This window comes from Hylaeus volcanicus, chromosome 5 (genome assembly GCF_026283585.1).
Source record: "Hylaeus volcanicus isolate JK05 chromosome 5, UHH_iyHylVolc1.0_haploid, whole genome shotgun sequence".
Lineage (NCBI taxonomy): Eukaryota > Metazoa > Arthropoda > Insecta > Hymenoptera > Colletidae > Hylaeus > Hylaeus volcanicus.
The window spans coordinates 7,832,339-7,841,699 of record NC_071980.1 but is presented as its reverse complement, the minus strand read 5'-3'; the positions used below and the strand labels follow the sequence as shown (position 1 = coordinate 7,841,699).

General features: G+C 32.9%; 2 protein-coding genes across 4 annotated transcripts; both read right to left on the bottom strand.

The window, feature by feature from the left end:
* Positions 1–198: 198 nt before the first annotated feature.
* On the bottom strand, positions 199–1,679 carry LOC128877163 (protein yippee-like 5). Its single transcript, XM_054124228.1, has 2 exons — positions 1,264–1,679; positions 199–679 (listed from the first exon to the last, which is right to left on the bottom strand). Exons 1-2 carry the CDS (start codon positions 1,422–1,424, stop codon positions 490–492), a joined length of 351 nt encoding a protein of 116 aa, XP_053980203.1. The 5' UTR covers positions 1,425–1,679; the 3' UTR covers positions 199–489.
* A 744-nt stretch (positions 1,680–2,423) lies between these two features.
* On the bottom strand, positions 2,424–9,256 carry LOC128876384 (HMG box transcription factor BBX). Of its 3 annotated transcripts, none has more exons than XM_054122704.1 (8): positions 8,900–9,256; positions 6,173–6,373; positions 5,504–5,959; positions 5,247–5,434; positions 5,031–5,153; positions 4,847–4,969; positions 4,455–4,753; positions 2,424–4,353 (listed from the first exon to the last, which is right to left on the bottom strand). In XM_054122704.1, the coding sequence occupies exons 1-8, from the start codon at positions 8,924–8,926 to the stop codon at positions 4,265–4,267; spliced, it is 1,506 nt and encodes a 501-aa protein (XP_053978679.1). In that variant the 5' UTR covers positions 8,927–9,256; the 3' UTR covers positions 2,424–4,264. The 3 variants fall into 3 exon arrangements, with proteins under 3 accessions (XP_053978679.1, XP_053978680.1, XP_053978681.1); XM_054122705.1 differs by having other exon boundaries at positions 5,031–5,150; positions 8,900–9,252; XM_054122706.1 differs by lacking the exon at positions 8,900–9,256 and adding an exon at positions 7,468–8,892.
* Between the last annotated feature and the right edge of the window lie 105 nt (positions 9,257–9,361).

The following is a 9,361-nucleotide window of genomic DNA, read 5'->3' as shown; positions in this document are numbered from 1 at the left end:
AAATTGCCTATCTACAAACTCGAGAACTTACGGTACATACATATTCGTTATCTTGTTTGTATTATTGATATCAACGAGAAGTTCGTTACACTATAATTTGCAAATTGTTAGCTGTTCGTAACAGTCCTAATTATTTAATTTAAAAACTCGTTTATTATAATTTATTGTGTTTATTCGATATTATTTTAAAACAGTTAAAACAGTAGACACACTCTTTATTTACAATCAGACTTATCGTGGTATACACGTTTAAACGTAAAATAACTTAAAAAGAAAACAGCAGATCATTAGAAATACGTAATACCATAAGACAAAACACATTTGATGTTTACAAAAACATTCAATCTATATATATAAATTATTGTATGCCAATGAAACAATTTTTAAAGCTTACTTCAAGTAACAAAGGAACACAAGGAAGGGAGAAATTGTTTTCACAGCGACTATAGCATATTTGTTATCCTATGACCTGCTACTTGTCATAGAGTATTAAATATTGTCCCCCATTCCATCACTCTCTGTGACCAAAGCACGCTCCAGGATGACGCGGCCTTCCTTGTATCGTTGATTATCGTCTGTTGCAAATTCATACACCCATCCAAGCTTAGCATCACAGTTTTTGCAGCTGACGTCTCGGACCATGTGACGACCCGTCAACATCACTCTATCTTGTACCTCGCTGTATATCATTGTAGACAAATTAAATTATGAATATGCAACACCTTTTATTAGACTATTCTGTATCCTGTGCACTCGATAAAGCTAAAAAGCTAAATATACATAAATACAAAAATCATGAACCTAAGAATGAATGAAATCTATAAAAGTCCCCAAGATATAAACTATGTTTAAAAAAACAGTTATAATAACATGATTTCCCTTGCGTATTCATATACCCCTTGTTTTTATACAGATACTTTAAATACTATCAGAATTTAGTCAACTTCTTCTCCACTTTCTTAGGTACATGACAATAATGATATTTCCTCTTTATGTAATTGTCTTGAGTGTTCAATTTGAGAACTTTCAAAACACAAATGTACGATATGTCGCATCGTAACGTCGTTTAACACTTCGAGGTATATGATTTAAAAGAAAGATAAGACTCAAGCTGCACAGAAGAACAGCGTTATTAACTTATTAATGGATTGTTACTTATTTCACAGTTAAATAAAATGTTAGAGCTAAGCAGAAAATGGAGCAGTTTTTAAATCCATCTTACCCCGAAGAGTTAATATCGATTAAAGGGGGAAGCGGGAATACCTGTAATTTAAGTTGACGACTTTGTTAAATAGAAAAGCACGACCCGTGGCGCCTGTAAAACGCGTGCTTATCAGCTGACCTCTGTTTGTAAGATTGGTGTCACAGGCAGCGCAAGAAAACAGTCGGGTGCCTCCGATGTGCTCCAAGAAAATTACACCCATCCTGCAATACTGTCAATTGCTTTCCAAACGTTCAATAAAAATTAACAGCAACTGAGAAATTCAAAATCTGTTTCGAAACAACGAAACTAGCGAGTCACGTAATTTGACGTAGCTATCGCTACCACGCTACTGTCACAGCAAGACATATACAGACATGTATACATACTATAGTGGCGTAGAAGCTACAATGCCACACAGTATACACAATGATACAGTACACTCAACGTTCTCAGTTGTCAAGTCGATTTCAATCACGATATATAAATCTTTCGAGTTTCTAGATGCACATCCTCTATAGAAATTTTGAACGTGCGAGATAAGAGACCCTCTAGTCGGAGTCACGAAATAACGTCGATGTTAGGTCGGCTTCCGCCATTTTTCAACTGATACCGCGAGATTTAATTTGAAAACCGCAAACCGTTGCAATCAGTTCTAATGTTTACACGCTGAAGCCCGAATAAGAGAAAAACCACGCAAATAATAAATTTCTCGAAAAATCTACATTAGAGGGTTTATAGCTCGGATACCTTGGGATTGCTAAACCCGTACTGTAGTTACATTAACAATTAAACATAACTACAGCTCCTGAGGGCTACTTACACGAATGTGTGAATTTAATATATTATCTTTTGATGCCTAATTGCCTACGTATAGTTTTATTTATAGTATTACATCTGATTTCTTTATATATATATTTACTACAGACACAATGACTACAATTGTATTTTAATGCATATATTCGTAAAGTGTACATCGATCATTTTTATTGACGTAAGTCAGGAATAAACAGAACTCGAGTAATTTTTAATTCTAACCTTACGTCTAGTTGTATAGACGAAATGGAACAAAATACAATCGTCAAAATGTATTTTTAGAATATGATGCAAGAAGTATAAATATATTTTGCTATTTGGATACTTAAACAATTTCGTAAATCAGATAGTAATTAGTTAAATGAAATAATTTTATATGATCAAAATACGCTGCAAACAATTTCAAGTTTACATCAAAATATTATATCTTTATTATTCATATAAATGGTATACAATATGTTACAAGTATATATACATATACATATACATATATATACGAGTGTATGTATATATATATGTTCGTGTAAATTATACATTTTAAAGCTAGGTACATAGATGTTTGTGCAGTAAAATTCGAAACACTTTCCCTTAATTTTTTTTTCTTTTAAGAATTCCAAATATTCGGACGCTGGCCACAAAGGCTCGCTATATAGTTATGTACCGTAACCACAATTAGAAACTGTAGAAGGTATAAATATAAAAGTCAAATGACAGTTAGAATGGCGAAATGAATCGAAAATATATTGTTGGTCATTGTTTAATATCTATGTTCATATCTCTTCAAGGCACATTTGAAATGTAAACGGTATACTCATTTCCATATTACAGAAGATTTTACTAACATTAGTTACCCCTATCATTTCGCTAACACTGTCTGGAGTTAGACTTCAATGAACTTAAAGAGGTGAAAAAGAAAAGGAGAGAAAATGAATAGAAAAATATAAAATATTAAAAACTCCTTTAGCCAAAATCACAGACAAGTCCCTTACTTTCTCAAACAGAGCACAGAATCGCATTTTCATGGTCTTAACACTAAAGTAATAGTTAGTTGATATAAATATTATAAATATACATTCATATATATATATATGTAGTCTTATCAAATTACATACATACATGTATACATACGCTTCCTGATACGAGAGAACACTCGCTAACAATAAAATTTACATTTTCTATTTTGCACACATTACATTATTACGTATGTTTACATGTACGCACGTATAACGTATAAACAGTGGTCTTGAATATGTGTATAAATATATATATATACATAAATATTTATACTTGTATATTTTGATTATATCCTTTTTTGATATTCAGATCATGAAGGATATCTTTCATAATACTGCACCTATTTCTATGTACATAAAGTGTTTACAGAACATAATGAAATACAGATAAAATGTACGCCGATGATAATAACAAAAAATAGTAACAAGTGACTTTGCAATTATTACATGTTATCATTACTACACATAGATATGATAAAATGCCCTGTTCATCGGCTTTTGTTAAGATTTACGGCACTGTTACTGTCACTTTTCGATCGCATTTATATTTTATATTAGAAAAATTCATCCGCAAGTTGAAATCCTTGCTTTGCCAACATCATCCTATACACACCGACTAATATTTCTTACTATATGCACCTTTCCTATCCTTCATCGATCATTTCTCCAATCAGGTCCTATGTGACAATATTACATTTGTTGGAAGTTGCACAAATTTCCCAATGAATAGCAATACGCGGGCATTTTCTCAAATTAGATAAAATGGCTATCATCTGCACTGCAGGTATTCATTAACAAGTATAGAATGTGTGACGCAATATTTTAATAATTACACACAACAAAAAAGTGGAAACTAGAATCTTTCTTCAGTATGTAATAGTAACAACATTATTTGTTAACAAACTATACAAAAAACTATCTTTCATTGACCACGTTTGTAGGACATTTATGCAACATAAAAGAAATATCTTTATATGTTGAGTCGCGAAATAATTATAGCAGTCACAATATTAATATTCATAATTAACAGCAATTAACGACACAGATATTAACGATAATAACGTGATACATATTTGATCAGTTGGAAACGTTATTATGTTTTAACAGCAATCAAAGCAATAATTTCATTAATTCCACTAATAAGAAATTATAGTAAGAAATAAACGAATAAGATTTTGGTTTGCGTAGCGCAACTTCGTATCCCAAACGACTGCTACATATCGAAAAATATATCTTATGTGTTATGTTTGGTAAGCTTTGTTCTGTTGGCGGCAACTTCTGCAAGACACGCCAATGCTTCTAAGTCCGGCGATGTACACCACGCTATATTAACATTTGTGCAGATAATTAGATTTCTTTAGAAATAATACTAAATATATAACACTGAATGAACACTACATCATCTTTTATATCTTTATACTTACATTCATTGGATTCCTCAATTTCTTGCTTAAAATCATTTATAGCTGCAGCATTACGCGTAATGCTCTGTTTTCGTGCTTTCCTCTTTTGACTTCCAACAAGAAGAGCTTTTTCTGCGTCTTCCGCAGTTTGACTGTTTGCATTAGTGTTAAAATTATTTTGATATCTTTTGTTATTTAAAGCTAATGTGAACTTTTGTACGATCTTTTTCTTTTTCGTACGTTGTTGTTTCTTTTTTTCTTGAAATTCTTCTAAACTTAAAGATGGTAATGCTTCGATTTTCTTTTCTAAGTTAAAGTCCCTACACATGAAAATAACACATAAAAATAATATATTTTTACTAGGTAACATCTTAGTCTACGATATCTTGAAATAAAAATAATTTATAACTTACTCAGCTTTAAATCTTTTACGTGCTGTCCAAGGTCCAAAATCTAATTCTCCTTCTGTTCCTTCTATCTCTGTTCCTTCAGTTTCTGTATCTTCTGGTTTTGAAGCTTCGATATTTCCTTCGGCACTGAATAGAATATTCACGTTATTTACTTTTACTTAAATTATCTTTAAATAAATTAAATTACCTTTCCGCGAGATGTTCTAATTCGCTACGAGAACTATTTCCACCTTCGCTACTCAAGGAATCAGTTTTCTCGCTGACATTTGACGAAATTGAATTTCTTCTCTCATTTGGTTGACCATCGCTGCTAACAGAAGCATTATTTAAAACAGATTACACTTTGAATGATACATTAAATAGTACATCGTGTATGTATTTTTTTAAATATACACTTATTTACCTACGATTACCAGTTTGCCGTCTTCGTTTAGGTTGCTGCCCTGATGAGCCAATATTTTTCATTTGTTCCGCAAGGAATTTTTGGTAACGTAAACCTTTGCACGTTCGTTCGCTTTTAAAATTATTTTCCTCAGAAGACATGTTTGTAGTCAAAAAATTATTCATCTCTATCTTCTCATCTTCTGTATCCTAAACGTAATTATTAATGTTAGTATTATACAAAATTGTACAAATATATTTAAGAAAATAGTTTCTTACGTATTGCTGTTCGTTATTGTTCGATTCAGATTTTATCCTTTTTTTTGCATCAAAAAGATCAGCTTTGCATTCCCTCTTATCGTCGGGTGAGAGAGGTATATCTGGATATTTTTTTTTTGGAGTTTCTGGAACTTCACCATCGCTTTCATTTGCAGAACCATTAACATTTGCCTGCTCATCTGTTATTTGTGTTTTTTGAGGTGTAAATAGAGAACTGAGGCCACCAAGTTGAGATTCGTCTGCTAATTTGCCTGGTTGAATAGATTGTCCGTCTCGTTCATTGGACTTTGAATAATCGGAAGACTCATTCTCGGATTTCAATTTCTCTACAGGTTGCTCGCTAGAACTAGTTTCTGCTTTTTTATTTGTAGGCCTAGTATTCAAAGTACGTAAAGGAGGTGCTGGTAATTTGTACCATTTAAAATCAGGATTTGCATTCAAGAATGCATCTTTGTACTGAAAGATAATTAAAACATTGTCATTTCCTTTAAATCTGGCAACGAATATTGTAGTAAGTAAATGTTAATATGAATTTACAAAGTACTAACAAGAATATTAAGCTAGTTCATACATAATAAGCTTCCAAGGTTTGTAATATACTATTTCGAATTACATCAATGTATGATTGCCAATGTAACATTTAGTCTTTCTATGTTACAAATAATTTACCTCCTGTGCTAAATTTGTATATGAACGCTTTTGATCTGGATGAAGAGTGGCCCACCATTCTCCGAGAACCCTTGTGACTGCTCGATTTTCTAAATGTGGGAAACCAGACCGCACTGAACCACGATGTCGTTTACAAAAAATGAGAAATGCATTCATCGGTCTCCTTGCATGGTGGGCTGGTTCTCTTAACTCCTGTGGTTCCTAATTATTAATTCAGAATTATAAGTTCATAATTCTATCAAACATTTGCGAGAACATACAACTTATTAATGACAATATTTAAACGAGATAAAAAGAGAAATAAATATGTTTTTTAAAAGTATATTTTTTATACTGCGAAACAAATAGTGTTGCTGCATTAGATATATATGAAACATATACTTATAAATTTAAAAAATAAAACTTTAAAACTGATATATTTAAAACTCAATACATGTAAAGAGTAATATTGTACGACTAAAATTTAACAGTTGTAATATAATAATAATGATACTTGATAGTTCATTTTGTGCAATATAAAAATTGTACTGCATTAAATGATACTGTAGTAAAACTTTGCATAAAATATGTTTTTATTAATCTTTATGACACATCAATATGTAGTTATGCTATAGCATTTGTGAAGCCTTAAAATCACATACCTTGGCAGTTTCTAAGGTCACATACGCTTACCTGGATGTTTATATGTAATGATAATCCATTAAAACCTATCGCTTATGTCAGGCTCAGTTTAAAAAATATACTTTGGTATAATAATTTTATAAACGATTACATATTTTTTTAATAACTACTACAGAACCTATTCGACTTTTCCTTAATAATACAATTGTAATAAAGAATTGATTAAAAGTAGCTGATATTATAGTTGAAATAATACAGTTTTCAATCTTATTAGTTCAAACATATTACAATAAAAAATTATGTAACTCGTTTATCGTTACGTGCCAGGTAAATTTCACATATATATAAAAAAAAGAAATGTACAATAATTTCCTCAATAACAATTTATTGTAACATGCACAATGAAATAAAATAATTTTCTTGAGACATATTTAAATATTCTTCGTTCTCGATACCGCAAGTATCGCTCTATTCACCTCCATAGTTAATTAATGTTATACAAGTAATCGCAAAATGTAAAGTGAATCGACGCACGAAACATGACGAAGATCGTATACATAAGTAATACACGTATATACGTGCAAGGCACAAAATAAAATAAAAAATATATATTGGTTTCGGTCCGCGAAAACAGTCGTTTCGTTAATACATTCTTATCGTTTCAATATTTTTACCTTCCCGATAAATCTCGTCTGTATTGCGAAACGATGTAAATACACTAATTTATATTTTCGTGCAACATTATGAAATCGTATGTAAATTGCACCATCATCTAGATTCTAGACATTGTGCGAAAAGAATGGGCATTCAACTGGTGTACGTGACGTTCGCAAAGAAAAATAATAAAACCATGCGCAAACGATTTTTCCAAAAAAGAAAGGAACGATTTCGTTCCATGATAAATCACGAGAGGAAAATCGTGTCTATTTATGGTACAACGACAAGAGAACGATTTATAACAAACGCTCGATTTGATAGAATTCAATGTCAGATGAACAGAAACATTCGTGGTATTCCCGAAATATCTTCGCGATTACACTGATCGACGGATACACGATTGAAATTAGTGGCAGGAACTAGTCCGATCTCGTTGGAAAAAGAAATACAGATATCTGTCGTCATACGAGGCATATGTTAATTTTCGTACTGTGTCTAATTGCAGCGAGCGCGCAAAGTTCAGTATATTTCTACCAAATATCTTAATCGTGTTAATTTTCAATCATCTCGATGCGAAAATCGTCCAAATTAAAATCGACGGGGAAAATTATGATGGAAATATTAACAAAAAAACGTCGAGCGTATCGCTTGTAATACAGCTTTCGTCGATGTTATTGTAACGTTGATTGCCACGGTCAGCCACGATTCCTTTCAAATTTCTACACGAGCTTTTTACGTATTTTTTTTTTTTTGTAACGAAAAATTATACAATCATCTTTTGGTAGCTAAAACTCGAAGGAAATCGGACATTGCATATTTTCTCGCAGGATTTCATGACACCTTCCCGATCGTCTACTGACAGCTGCTTCTACGAATGTAAATACTGCACACAACGATCTATATGTATATCTGTGGCTCACAAGCAAACTATGTAAAGTAAAGACACTGAGAATCTAATAAATTTAAATGGCAACGAAGTATATAACATCAGTCGGGTTAACCTAACATTTTTCTTTCAAATTTACTAAGTTTCGACTAAACATTGTTCAACATTTAGACGAGAATTATATGTATATCTTTTTATGCATCGATGATCTGGCAAATATTTGAATGAAGCGAAACGTCTCGTTGAAAAATTCCTGTCCGCGTAAAACAGAAGTATGTTTTCGTACTGTCCGTTCCGTAGTTCCTCTGGCTGTCAAATATTTATCAACGAAGAACCAAAAGTCAAAGACGTCGATTGTTCGTTTTAGTACGACTGATCCCCCGAGACATTTGTATTAAATCCCCGTTTTGTTGACTCGAAACCATCGCGAATGGATCGCACGTTCGATCGTTTCGAACGACGAGCCTGCCTCTCGACAATCCCACGAATCCGTCATTTTATCGAGCATATCGAAAAGTCATTCGCGACACGAGAAAAATACAATGTATTTCTCCCCTACTCACCTTGCGTTGTTGCTCGTTGGCAGCCATTTCTGATTTCACTTGACAATTCACTCAGCGGCGCATAATAAAGATAAAGCTTCACCACACCGACTGGCCCTCTCTTTTTCTCTATGCTCTTGCTTTCTTCCTCTGGTTCTCTTTCCGTGTCCACGAATTAACCTCTCCTTCTTACGTGCCTATCCCTGTCTCTCTCTCGTCCCGATATGCGTTCGTGCACTGTTGTTTCTCGTGCAGCCCACGGTTAAAAAGAAAATTTCTCGCGAGCCAGTACCCCGCTATCTTTTATCGTTGCCCGACACGATCGGTAATTTCGAGAACACTTCAGGCCACGCTGTACTCGAATCGCCCGAGTACTGTCATCCTAACAAATTTTCTGTGTTTCCAACGAAAAGCAAACTGTTTCCCCGTGCAAACGTCACCGGAATCTACAAACGTCACTATTAAAACCAATCACGCGCGGCT

Excerpts from the sequence above, each read along its gene's own strand:
- LOC128876384 (XM_054122704.1), bottom strand. The coding sequence starts at position 8,926 with ATGGCTGCCAACGAGCAACAACGCAAG. Across the intron at positions 6,374-8,899 it reads CCAACGAGCAACAACGCAAG|GAACCACAGGAGTTAAGAGA; the intron begins GTGAGTAGGGGA and ends ATTAATAATTAG. Across the intron at positions 4,354-4,454 it reads AATTGAGGAATCCAATGAAT|CGTGGTGTACATCGCCGGAC; the intron begins GTAAGTATAAAG and ends ATGTTAATATAG.
- LOC128877163 (XM_054124228.1), bottom strand. The coding sequence starts at position 1,424 with ATGGGTGTAATTTTCTTGGAGCACATCGGAGGCACCCGACTGTTTTCT. Across the intron at positions 680-1,263 it reads GTCGTCAACTTAAATTACAG|CGAGGTACAAGATAGAGTGA; the intron begins GTATTCCCGCTT and ends AATGATATACAG.